Source organism: Lagopus leucura, unplaced genomic scaffold (assembly GCF_019238085.1).
Source record: "Lagopus leucura isolate 7727_CA_CO unplaced genomic scaffold, USGS_WTPT01 Super-Scaffold_100001, whole genome shotgun sequence".
In the NCBI taxonomy this organism is placed as follows: domain Eukaryota; kingdom Metazoa; phylum Chordata; class Aves; order Galliformes; family Phasianidae; genus Lagopus; species Lagopus leucura.
This window is the reverse complement of record NW_024962262.1, coordinates 47,900,025-47,914,028: the sequence shown is the minus strand read 5'-3', so window position 1 is coordinate 47,914,028 and position 14,004 is coordinate 47,900,025. Positions and strand designations below refer to the sequence as shown.

The 14,004-nt window shown below is 42.6% G+C and overlaps 1 protein-coding gene across 1 annotated transcript in view; it reads right to left on the bottom strand.

The window, feature by feature from the left end:
- The window catches only part of CRACDL (CRACD like), a 59,831-nt gene that overhangs the window by 23,046 nt on the left and 22,781 nt on the right, over positions 1 to 14,004 (bottom strand). The window contains exons 2-3 of the mRNA XM_042867442.1: positions 2,289 to 2,365; positions 1,194 to 1,356 (exon numbers count right to left, since the gene is read on the bottom strand). Of these exons, the coding sequence (XP_042723376.1) occupies positions 1,194 to 1,356; positions 2,289 to 2,355 (230 nt within the window). The 5' untranslated portion in view covers positions 2,356 to 2,365. The remainder of the gene's footprint in view (positions 1 to 1,193; positions 1,357 to 2,288; positions 2,366 to 14,004) is intronic.

Below are 14,004 nucleotides of genomic sequence, written 5' to 3'. Positions count from 1 at the left end.
CAATGCACAGGGACACGGCAAAACCAGCCAAAGTCTGTACCCGCTCAGACATGACCTTGATGAGCAGTGCATGAGGGACAGAAAATCTCACCATCTATGTCTCAAAAATATACTGTTGAACAACAACGGTGTTACCCACTGTTAGATCTGCTGCTGCCAACCCGGAATTCCTGGGGCTTCAAGCCGGACTACTGCTACCCTTGCCAATACTACTACTACTTGTTAGTAATTTTTTTCGGTTGTTTGGCGCTGCCTAGTGGCTGCATCGCGCCATGCCGTTTCAAATGGACAGGATGGATTGGCTTTCCTGTCTCCCTGCACAGCTGTAGCTCCCGGCTGCACTCCATCCACGGACGGAGGTCCCCCGGTCCATCCAGGAACACATTTGAACTTTGTATCCCGTTTCTCGTGGTTAATTTTGGATGAAATATAATAGATAACATTTTTGGAAAAGTCTTAATGAAGATAAGAGGTACCAAGATACAGAGACTGGGATGCCTCTTGTCTAACTTCAGACGCTAATAGGCTCCTGTGCTAGAGCAAGTCACCCCAGGCTCCTGCTTACACTCAGTGGGGAGAAACAGGCACATCTAGAACATGGCTCATCAGACTAACTTCATACGTCTACACAAGAACGGTATGAACTTTTTCTTAGAAATGCTGACTTCTATCTGCTGATTGTAAAAGGCAGCTGGTGGCTAATTCAGATGCAGGCATTTATCCGTTGGTCATATGAATCCTAGCTATGCAAAAGAAAGAAAAGCTTTAGAGCCTCTGGTTCCTGCTGATTTCAATTGCAGTCATCCCCTTATTTCTTTCATGCTTTCAGAAACTGGCATAAATGGTTGAGTCTGCATTTTTTAACAATCCTTGGGAGATGCGTCTTACGAGTATAAGAAAATTCTGATAAAATATAAGCTAAGTACCTAATTCCCTTTTTTGAAGATGAAACAATAACCCAAGGATTACTTATGCTTAAACAAAAGCACCGTGTATTATTTCTTGCTGCACCCCATCCTCTCCATTTGTAATTCGCCGTGCCTCAAGCATTTTAATTTGTACTTTCCTGAAAAAGGCAACTGTTTGAGAGTGCAGCATTCTGGACAGGAAGAGGAGGCAATTTAGGATATCTTTAATCTACAGATCTCATAGCAGCAATGCATTTGTTTACCAGCCACAGTCCAAAGACTTACTCGTGTTCATCTTCAGAATCAAAACTAGCATGCATGTCATGTGAGGCCGCCACATCACTTGTTGACTGGAATAGCTTCAGACTGCTGCTCCCTGAAGAAGGTTCTTTCCTTTTCTTTTTAACAAAAAACTTTTTGAAAGATTTGAACTTTGATTTTTTCTTTCCTAAGTGAAGAAACATAAAGAAGATGCAACCAGAGGCATTTGCAGGCTTTCAGAACAATAATAATTCCCATATAAATTTTTTAAGTGGATTTTTTTTTCCTGGGAGAGGAAATACAGTCCGCTCTTGCATTAATGCCTTTCAAGACTATACTGATAGCATGAAATTACTATTATCTGAGAGAATGGATTGCAGTGTTTATGACATAAAAATAACCTACAGTGTAGGATCTTTCCTAATAGAGTTTCTACTTGCCTCTTGAGATAATTAGACTGTGAAGAAAAACTTTGGTATTAACAGCCTAGTATGTAGAGAAGAAATTACAACTTGGAAACATACTGCCTTTGTTCAGCAAGCAAAACAGTGATGATAAGGACAATGTTGTTACTGAAAGCAATTTAAATGTAGAAATGGCTTACTTAGGTGAAATGTGCAGTATCAGGAGGCTAATGCTGTTACAATGTCAGTTATATAACACATTTGAAAATGTTCTGAATGCTAATTATAAGACTCAGTGGATCACAAAGTACTAAAACAGAAAGCAAGCAGTAATCTTCAAAGACAGCGATAGTTTGCTCAGCGAGGAAAGACCTGAATCACCATCAGTTCCTACATCCATAAAGAATTCAGTATTTTGCACAAGACAGCCCAACAGCTAGCACCTGTGCATTGTAGGTTGGGATGACAGCATTGGAAAGCATCCCTACCAGTGTTTCAGTTATTGCTGGATCTTGTTGGGTAGAAAAGTTAACTGTCACAAGATACGACAAAAATCTGACTTCAAGAGTTGAGAAATGTCAAAACTGACACAGGTCTTGGAGGTAGAAGGAGAGAGAGGCAGAATGCATTCTCTAAATGAATACACTCACTTCTGTGACAGAGCTAAGCTTAAGTTACAGCCCTTTTTGTTCTTTGAGGAAGGGAGAAGTTCTACCTGAGTTGTCTTCTCCATATCCTTCAGTCTCTCGCACCTTGGGGTCCATTGTCCTTGAGGAACTCATGTGACAGTCACTAAAGGAGAGAGAAAAAATGTCGTTTACATCAACAAAATAGCAATATTTCAATAGACACATACAGGCAAGGTACAAAAATATAAAGACGTAACAATTTAAGATGATGTTGTAGATAAATACATAAGCAATACATGTCTATATACAAATATCTATTTATAAATACACAACACAAAAATATTCCATTAATATGCCAAATATTCCAATGAAGCTTTTTACTTCCAATTAATAAGGTGATGATACGCTACACCCCGGTTTATCAGCTCACTTCTCCTTACTGAGAATCAAGTGTAATGAAATTCTGGAATGCTTCTGAATATTTGCATCAGAGGTTTGCTCCTCAGAGTTTTTCTCTTTGCTCCCATTCAGCAGCACAGACGTAATGTCTTTGTGCCAATCACAGCATTTGGGTAACACGTGCAAATAACCTTTGTAAAGAACTGCACGTATATTCAGTTTTTATTTAACTTGGCGTATTCTACAGATTCTAGTTTTAATTCTTTGTTAAGTAATTTGTGAAAAATTAATCATTCTTTTTACTCTTCTATTCATGCAGACAAAAGTAAAAATAAAACAATAAATTTTCTTTCTTCGTTGCTTTTTGGAAGCAAAAATGTAATGATGGCAGAATATCTGTAATTTCAAAATAATTTCCAGAAGAGTTTGTGTGTCAGTTTGTGCTCTCTTTTCTCTATCTGGAAAACCATGATTTCATGGTTGAGTCAGTATAAAGTCATGGATGTCATTCACTGGAAGGTGACCTAAATACCACAGAGGAACTCTTTGGGTTGCACTGGTGACAGATGCTTATGCCAGAACCTAGACCGGGGTGTGAGTATACCACAGCTACTCTGAACCCCTGAAATAAGAGCAGACTTACGTAATGAGGCTCATAAATTTAGAGAGTTAGATGGAAATGAAATATTTATTACTGGAGCCTAAACCATGACACATTGCCTGAAACACTGGTGAGTTCTCGATCCAGGTGGTGATGGACAGACACGAGATGGCACCAGCAAAGACACTGCTGCTGCCCACCAGCTCCAGTGCTTCTCCACTTCCCCAGCAGCTGAATGAGCACCTTTATCACCAAAAAAGCCCTTTCACATATCATATCATCATGTCATTTCGCATCATATTTTTTATATTTTAATATATAAACTGGATGCCATAATTCACACCCCCAGCTGTACCCACTGCATCCACGTGCAGCTAGCTGAAGGTCTACTATTGTTATCTGTTTACACATTACACCCCATCAGTTCTGAGCAGCAAAGTCACCAGGTGATAAATGCCCCTGTAATGGAAATGCTACTTTGAGCAGAGGCATGTTTCTTCTGGCATAATTAAAGCAATTAATATAATTTAATTTCAGATGCTCTAGAAATGTGTTGCTATCCCATCTGAAACCTTTGCAGCCAGTTTCATAGAATGTTTTAGGTTGGAAAGAACCTTAAAGACCATCCAGTTCCAACCCCCTGCTGTGGGGGTCTAATCTCCCATAAGACCACGTTGCTAAAAGCTCCATCCAACCTAGCTTTGAATGTCTGCAAGGATGGGGCATCCACAGCTTCTCTGAGCAACAATTTTCTACATAAAATAATGTAGAATAAAAATGATTTTAAAAAGTGAACTCCACCACTATGTCAGTAAAGATCTGTGCGAATGACTTCTGGCATTCAAGATTGTGAAGAGCATTTCCACTGCATCCACCAAACACTTGAGGACAGTCATATATGACAGGGGTGCAACAAACATCTCTCCTTCCTTAGGAAAAACAGCATGACACTCAATCCCGATGAGCTTTCTTTTTGCCAGCCATGTGTCTACATGCAAGCTCCCCTCTCTACTCCTGACCTCCTGTGGCCATTCTTCAAATCTGTAATACTTTCGCAATTTTAAGGTTGTTTTAGTAATCAGTGTACTTTTCCAAGAAGTGTCTTGGGCCTGAAGAAAGCAGCCCAGCTTATCTGTACTGCTGTAGCATGGTGCTGGAGACACCTCTTGCAAGGGAGTGCTGGAACAACAGTGTGTGAGAAGTGAGGCCTGGCCAGGTCCCATGTCTACTGCTGCAAGAGTCATCTGTGACCTGCTTCCAGGGGTTACCCTGGGGGATGACCTGGCTGCTCTGTTGGTGGCTGTGGCTCAGGTTTGCAGTTTCAAAGGGAAGTTCACAGTCTGAATCCAGAGCTGGCACTTGGATCCAGCTCTACTAGGCCTACGTTGGTTCATCAAAGGGGTGTGATGTTCACAGAGCAGGAGGCTGGGAGCTCTCATGGCCGTTGCTATGTTGTGAAAACATGCTGTCTGAGACCCAGATGGCGAGGTGCGGCCACACGCTGACGACTGAATGTCAGACTGGGGAGGAGTTTTATGGCCGCCGTAACCAAGGAGAGATTGGTTTGCACCAGGAGATGAAAGGGTATCCTCTTTGCTAACCTGTGGAGGAGAGCTAAGCAAATCGCAGAGGGACTGGAACTGAAAAAAACTGGCAAAACGCTTGGCAAAGGACACAGTGGTCTGGCCAGAGGTGCAATCATGCAGTCACCAAGCCTGTCTGCCTGACCATTTATCCTAGGATATGGGCGGGGTGGGACCGTAATGGCCAAGCCGCCACTTGAAAGCTGACAGATCATTTTAGTCCACCTTGATTTCAAGTAAATGCTTGTGCTGAGACTTAGTCATGTGCTTAAGTGTTTGCTGAGTTACAGTTTACTCCCAGCTCAGCATCTCACACGGCCTAGTGCCAGGCAGTCAGTCAGCATTGATGATGACATTTTTATTGGCATGGGAAAAGCTGCTTTTCCTTCCAAGCCCTTCCTTTCTTTCCCAAGTGCATGAACTCAGAGAGCTGTTCTACACACACTTCCTCTGTTGGTTTTTTTTTTCACCTTTAGCAGAAGTTATTTTAACGTCTTTAGGTAGATTTTCAGCCTTTCAAGCTTTTTCCTCAGTGTCCAAAACAAACTCTCATTCATCACATGAAAGATTTGGTTAAAACATGGTGCTTAGAAGGAGAAAGAAAAACAAGATGCCAGAGTTCAACATGAGTATGATTATAGCTTCTTGTCACTTCCCTGACGTAAACAGGGACTTGCTTAATCGAGAGCTAAATGATATCTTCAAAGCTTTCCTTAAAATCTATGACATGTAAGTTTAATAGCTGTTCAACAAATTGCTGACAGAAGCACCCACATGCAGCACTTGCATTCGGATCCTGAGGCTGTTCCAGGGAACAGTACTTTGTTCTGAGGGTACTGAGAACTCTCAGCCTCCTCTCTTCAACTTCTCCAAGCCTTGCTGAGCTTCAAGGACTAAGTCACATTCTGGTCTAAAAACTCAGTGGGATCCACATCCTTCAGGAGCGTGTTGCTTTATTTCTTCTGTCTTAGCAAGGGCAAGATTTACTGCACTAACGGCACTTGTACTTTTTCTCTGTTCCTTTTTTTCCCCCTCAGGAAACAGAACCCTGCTTTATCAATTTATTATGAGATTTTATGAGGCCAATATGTCTGATGATAAACTGCTAAATATTACCCAAGCTTATAATAGTATTTTTTCTACATTAGACTTTTCCCAGCAGATATTGTTTTTCCATTTCCTTCTTCCTTCCTGCGCTCTTTTATTACGAGCTAAGTCACAGGAAGCACAGCTAAGAATACATGAGTGCAAAGAATATAGAAGGAATATGGCACGGCAACCCTACCCCTCCCAAATGTCACTGCATTCCAGGTGAGTATCAGAAAAATGAAGTAAAAGGAAAAAGAAAAAAAGAAAAGCACAGCTGAAATGAATGGCAGCAATTTGAACCTTTTATTCCTGTGATTGCACAAACATTTGCTTTCTAGTAGACCAAGCTCTTTCAAAAATCTGAACTAGGGACTATCATTTCACATGAGGAGGAAACCTGCCTTTTTCTCTCTCCAGTATCATGATAAGCACTAAAAATCCTTACTGGTTTTATGCAGCCTTGTGGATTTAAGAAAGAAAATGCAAGAAGTCAGGGGATATAAAGAAAATGCAAGAAGTCAGGGGATATAAAGAAAACCCAAACATTCAGAAAGACTACCCTAGCTGAGCAGTAGCCAAACAGAATGGCTGTGTTTTGAAGATACTGCACGATGAGGTACAGGAGAATGAGTGGGCAACGAGCTTGTGATGGTGAGGTGCCCACAATAATGTTCAAAGTGCCTGTCTGTTCAGATCTTTTCCTGCTAATAGGAATCTCAACATGACCCTCGCTTCAAGCTCTCAAAACGACCTTCAGTTCTCCCAAGCTGTAAGGCTTTCACCTATCCTGCAATAAATCTCTCACCACATGCCTAATTACAAAATCATTTGCAGAAGTCATCAATCACCTCGATGTTATTAGGAGAAACCTCTTTTCCCTTCCCCAGGTCCCTCTCCAACAGGTGTAAGAAGCACAGATCCAGCACTATGCACACCAGCACAGATAGTGGGAGCATCCTCACAAGCAAGATGCAGGTCCCTGGAAATCCAATTAGTTTGTATAAAAACATCAAAAAAATGCACAGAAAGGGACATGAGAAGTTGATAACAGCCATGTGTCTTACTTCTCCAAACCTTCCAGTGTCAAAGGGGTACAAATTTCACTTTCTATTCAGCCTCCGATTTTTAAATCAAATGATCAAATACACTTGAGACCACACTTGCATGCATGTGGCCATCCCAAGAGCTTGGTCAGGTCTCCCAAGCACTCTCACTGTGACTGAAAGGCCTCTTTCCCTTTCTACTACATCAGCACCTGTTCATATTCCTCCTGCATCCCTATTTTTTTGAATGGGCGATGCACTGAAAATAATTTACTCAGAGAATAATTTTTTAAGGAAATCACGCCGTTTTCCTCCTCTATACCCACATAAATACCAAAGACAAACTAAATTCCAAACCAAGAAGAAAAACAGCCTGTCACTTTTTATGTACAATCTTGCTTTCTATTTTCAGAGTTGAGTTATATTTTCCTTCCATTTTACTCAAAGGTCTTGCATCAATAAATGAAAAATAATCACTCCGCAAGTCTCTGACTTCATGTGTTCTCTGCTTTCTTTTTTTAAAGTAGTTTAGTGAGTGTCCACAGGGACAGCATCTTCAAAAATGTGGTATTTTCACATAAGGCTTGCTGTCCCAAAAATGACACTTTGTCAGTTTGTTACTCATCTTTATCAATCTCACAGTGACACCTTCCCCATCCTTTTTTAATCTGCGCTACCGGCTAATAAAAGTCTCACTTTCTGTGCATGTGACTGACATTTCCTCCAGCTACTGCTACTCTCGTAGCATGCTCTCATGTTATTAGAAAATGTGTAGCACCCATCATGATGATGCGCTGAGAGCCTGTGTGCCATTCCCAATGCCCAGAGCAAGGCTGGACATGATGAACTTTGCCTCCACCGGTGTCCAGGGGGAGCCCTAGCTTGATTTATGTCTTTCTCCTTAAAAATTCAGTCTTCTAGGGATTTTCCCATCCTCCTCCTAGCCACTGTCAAAACAAACAGAGCTCTGAGTGATTTACCTTTTCTCAGAAGTGACTACCTATATTTCAAGTAGTGACACCAACACACAATCTTCCAGTGCTGCTCCTCATGCCAACGCTTTCTATTCACAGAATCACAGGACATCCTGGGTTGGAAGGAACCCACAAGGATCATTGAGTCCAGCTCCACATAGCACCACCCCAAATCCAAACCCTATGTCTGACAGCAGTGTCCATACACTCCTTGAACTCCAGCACTCAGGCCATGCCCACAGCCCTGGGCATCCCGTTCCATGCCCAGCAGCCTCTGGTGCAGCCCCTTCCCCTAATCCCCTAATAAGCCCTGCTATGTCTATCTGTTTGTTTTTCAAGAATGAATAGACCTGCCTTTCCCTCTTCTACATGAAGGCAAGAGGCTACAGGACAAATACCACATAAAACAAGCTTTCCATCCAAGCAGCTCCTGAAGAACAAGCTTTTTGCTCTTTTAAAAAAGTGTGCTGTAACAAAATCCACCAACCTATGAGAAGAAAGCACCTCTGCTTGGTCTGATTTCCTGGCGCAGCAAGGCAAAAGTCAGTTCTTCCCTAAGGGAGCTCAATAACTCAGGGGTAAACATCTTGTCAAAGGTCATATTTTATTCACAGCAAAAGCCTTAGCCTGCATGCTTTCTTTAAACAGATGTTAAAATATGGAACTCAAAAGCAAACTGAACATCCCCATAAAATAATTAAAAACAGAAAAAAAAATGTTGTCAAAGCAATAAAACAAAAGCACGTGAAATGCGTTTGGCCTATGTAAAACGTCTTCCTTCCACCTTTCAATGGAAGTTTTATATTTTTTGTGATTTAACAGAGAGCCCAGGAAAGCTATTCCACCAATACGGAAAGCATTATTAACAGAGCAGTAAGAGAAATAAGAGCACACTGAGACTCTGTCTTCTTTCTCAGTGTACAGGATAATGGAATCATAGAAGCACAGAATGGCCTGGGTTGAAAAGGACCACAATGATCATCCAGTTTCAACCCCCCAGCTATGTGCACCAACCAGCAGACCAGGCTGCCCAGAGCCACATCCAGCCTGGCCTTGAATGCCTCCAGGGATGGGGCATCCACAGCCTGCTTGGGCAACCTGTTCCAGTGCTTCACCACCCTCTGTATGAAAAACTTTCTCCTAATATCTAACCTAAATCTCTCTGCTGGAAGCACAGTTTTCTTTTTTTTTTTTTTCTTTTTTTCACAAAGACATGATACCTCTCCCACTCAGTTCCCTGCAAAGATCTGCTGCTACATTTAAGAGAACAAACAGCTCAACACACGACCAGAGTCTGGGGCTCGTATCAGCTATTTTACTGACAGAAGCACAATCTGCATCTTGAACTTCAGTAGTACTAAGTGTGCACACAGAGCACTTTGGCTAATATTGTTCTGATGAACTTCATCTTTTTTGCACAGTAACAGGCTAATGTCACTAAAAGTAAACGCCAGGGAAAGTATTAAATATTCACTGTGACTCTCCTTGAAAAGCAGTAGAAAAGAAACTAAAAAGACTTGCTTTAGAACAAAATTACATTTGATTCTACATGTCGCAATTGCAATTATTCTTCAATTCAGCACTAGGAACGTTCCTGAAGCTATTTCACAAAAACAATTACACAAAGTCACTTGGTATTCAGATTGAGTATCAAAATCAACGTTGTTATAAGGTCTCCATGGGTTTAGATTCTTTGAAACAGAACAGGGCTTTCAGTGATCTCCCCTGTGCTCTTTGGAGCCATAAATGCAATAAATTGACTATACACATACAAACGCATACTATGTGGCAGAAAAGGAATAAGACTCACCTGGAAGCACAGCAAGCCCCAAGGAACCCGCACTTTTACACCCGCAGCCCCATCAATTAGGCTCATGTAAGCATGCTCTTGTACAGAGCGAAGGTTAATTGGAGCTTCAGATACTGAACGTCCTTAGTGCAACCCAGAATGAGATTCTTATTCAGTTTCATCGGCTATTCAGAACAAAACTCAGTGGGCCAAGTCACCCAGACAAAGAAATCAATTGCGACTGCTCACATCAGATCTGAATGTGGCCCAATTTTCATCCATTCTGCACTCACCCATAATGCGTTGACTGTCTACTCCTGGCTACGTGAAGTGTGACGCAGTGAACGGTTTTATTCCAACCCTCCTATTAAGTTTCCTTAAGAGTTAAGGACAAGCCTTTTCAAATGATGTGTTTACCTGAACACAGAACATAGCTATATCCGAAGCCTACTTGAAAATGTTTTGCCATGAATACAATGAAAAACAGTCTGGTTTGGCCAAACACAAATAAAAAGGAAAAATGAATGAGACAAAGAGAACAAGATGTTCTTTACTGGGTTCCTCCTGAATTCATGTGCTGGAAAAATTAAATGCCTACAGTAATCATCCATGCACCGTGCACAGAGTAGCTTTAACACTGAATATTTAGAGCAGAGAAAAAAAAAGAAACTAGGGAACGTAAAGAGAATACCCTAAGGGAAGCATTAGCCCTTCCAGGCAGAGACACCCCAGCCAACCACCTGAGATTAGCCAGAATATAAGCTGACTGCTTTCCAGAAGCCGCTCATGAGAGGTGCCAGGGGACCCTCAGGCTCAGCATTCCCCAGTGTCACTTGGTGGCTGCCCGCACCGCTCTGCTGAGCAGCTTCTGTCATGTTCTAACCTGGAGTCACCTCGGATGCAGTGGTAGAAAGCAGCCATGCCTCCAAGTCAACGAACAGCCCCTGTCCTGGGTCATCCTAGCACAAAGGAGCAGCAGGGATGGAGCCAGGTCCGATGGGAGGGTGCTGCGAGGTGGTTGGGAAGGGGAGCATCCTCCTCTTCTTTGCCATTTCACAGGTCCCTGGTTGCAGGCTCTGAGGCCAGTTTCCTCCCCAGGGTTCACACCAGCTGTCCAAGGGGGATGGCCACTGTCCGCGTGACCTTGATCCTCTGAAACTTCCCCAGGCAACGGTGCTGACATATTTCAGCAATAACTGCTACCTTGTAAACACATTCCACATTCCTGTTCTGCCAAACCCCACAGGCCAAATGCAAAGCTAACACGCTGCATGAGGCTCTTTCTGAAGAGATACATGCGGCAGGCTGTAACTGGGGATGACTTAATTGAGTCTCTTTGTCTCCTTCTAATTTAGTCCTGCCTGGCTTTCAAGTTGATAATCATTTTCCTGAGCCCAGATGGGAAAGACAAGAACCATAGTCAACTCTTCTCTCCTCCATCCTGAGCAACCTTTAAACCACTTTTAGGAAAAAAGGAGCAAGAAATTTTAATGCACAGTCACAGTGATATGTGAGAACCCTGGGAGTTCAGGTACGAGTCTGTTTAAGTCAGGAAGTCTTCCTAAGTTTTCAGGTGAGCAGGCTGGATGGCTGCTTTCTGACCCCATCACAATACTGAGTCCTTTCATCTTTCCTCAGAACTCTCCTTCACAGTTTAAAAGAAAAGCCACAATCAGAATTTCACAAATAGAAGAGTCCTAATTTTACCATTTATTCTCTCACTACGTGTACTTGCAAACTTTTCCTTCCTATTATCCATTCAGGTCACGTTTGTTCTGTGTTTGAAACAGAGGAGCTATTTTCCTGCAGTTCTCCTGTCTATACGTCTTTGCAGGTCTATGCTCTATGCTTCAAAACAAGGATATGAGCAAATGGAAATTAGAGTGACTTGCTCATATTCTCATTTTCCCATTTGCTCCTTCCCTGCAGCAATAACGTCCATGAAAGCAAGAGATCTTGCCAGTCACTCTGCACATTTCACCTCTCTCTGCCACTTCAGACTTGCAGGCTTTTGGAAGTCAATACCCTGATGGAGCTTAATAGGTTTACTGCTACCGTGTCGGAAATCCAGAGCTGAGTCTCTGGTGTTCTACACCACATGCACCGGTCCTTGCACTGAGAAATAGAAGCACTTGCACATGTCAATTTGTCCAGGACAAGTGACAGGGAGTACACGTGCAGGACACTGCTAAGAGTACATGCAGAAATTTTAAATGCAGAATGAGATGAGTAGAGGAGATTGGAGAAAACACGAGAAAGGAGGGCACTACAGAGCACAAACCTTCCCCAACAGCGTTTATAACAAGCCAGAGATACATTCAGTAGGAGGGCTCCTGCTTCTTATCTATCCAGAGCAGCAGAAAAATATGCTACCAGTCACAGTGTCATGCTGATTGTGTGTCCTCTCTCATCTGCAAGACAGATGGATGCAGCCCTGACAGCGCTTTCATCTTAACTCAGTACTGGAGGACGGGTGATAAACATCAGTATGCAATGCTTCTACTCCTTAGGTTTAATTTCCTAAGAAAACAAAGCTTACGTGACTGCATTGGCTATCTTGCTCCCTTTCTCTCCCTCTTTCCTCACTACTCCTGAAGCCACTGGTCCTTTACAGCTGGGCAGGCAGCAGAAGGCCAGGGGCACTTTGTGTGCAACAGAGCAGGGAGAAGGAAGGGGACTGACAAATGCAGGCCTTGTGGAAAGAGCACAGGTGGATGAGCACTGCAGCAAGAGAGCATTACTATCCCAAGCACCCTTGGAGGGGGCCCCAAGCACCACTGTTGGGGAATGCACTGGGAGAAACATCTCTCTTTTTCCACGTCACCAATTTGTCCTCAGTCTTTTCTCACTTTTGTTGAGTTAAAACATCCCTTTGCCACAAAACTCCCATATCCACATTTGCTCTTGGCTGCCTCTCCCTCTAGGCAATGGAGAAAAGACACTTCAGAAATTAACAGATCTGTATCTCCTCACTGGGAAGACATGTTCTCTGTTGAGGACAGTGGGAACCTAGGGTTCCCATTCCCACTGCCCTATTCACATGTCAGTGGAGAACCAAAAACCACACAAGAACCTGAAAATGCTGTTTACAATGGGCAAAACAAAACAAAAACATGGGAACTCGTCCCATTTGTCAGCAAGCTCCTTTCCCTGAACGCCTCACAAATGTTTTACTTCAATATTCAAAGCACAGTGAGATGCAAGTTATTAACTTACAACTATGACAAGATTATTATGGTTAATTTAACATGTGCAGGCTCTTAACTAACTAAAGTTGGGAAATATTTGTCATTAATTCAAACATTTCCTGCTTGTGATTCAGCAGATATAAACCTAAGTGAGCTGCAGAAACCCATCATCACATAAAGAGCTCTCATCCACCAGCACTTTTACATGTGACTGTCCAATACTTGAGCTCCGCCTGATTTAAATGTGTACAACAGAACATACTGCAGCATTCACATAATAAAAAGCATTAGCATGCAGATGTCAGAAAACCTAACCTGCTCTTCCTGACACAGGAATGGGAGCAGAGAGGCACACAACCTCCCTTCAGAAGTTCTCTGAAGAATCCCGGCACTGATCCCTTGGACAGGTCCAAAGTCAGAGAGGAAAAGGTTGGCACAGCCATGATGGAGAAATAAGCATTCTCCTATCCAGTGACTTACACATGTTAGTCCTAAATTGTTTTATCCACAAAGGGTCTTTACTGCTGCTTCTGCAAGACCTGTAACTACCAGATGCATTCTGCCTGTAAGCTCCGTTCTACTCCAGGGGCTCCATGCATCTTCTTGCCTCTTTCAGTTCTCACATAGTCTCCTGAGCAACAGCATGTTTAGGTACACTGAAATCTCTGAGCTCTACACAGGTGTGTCAGGATAAAACTTGGGCACACAGTCTCAGAGGGGACCTCCTGAGCATTCAGTCCCCTGTTGTTGCTGGCAAACACTTCATGTAATCCTTTCACAGGCTGATTAAAGCCTCCTTTGAAAGCAATTCAGTTTTCCCGTCCTTTGACTGAAATGGTATTCTGGAAATTTGTAACTGATAATTAGAAACTTCCAGATTAAATGGCCAGTCTGTAGCTATTTACTGTTGTGACAGAACTATCCTCAGTTTGAGGCAGCTTTTGTCTCTTGCCAAGGGTATTTAGAGAAGATGCCTTCCCTTTCAGTTCTCCATTTGCCAGCAAGCCTTACACAAGGTGGTGGACAGGTATCAGTGAGGAAAACATTGACTTTCCACCTCTGGCCTGCTCTCTACTGCAGAGCCCAACATGTCTCCTATGTTTACTATCAAGAAATACTGTCTAGTGTAAGGTCAG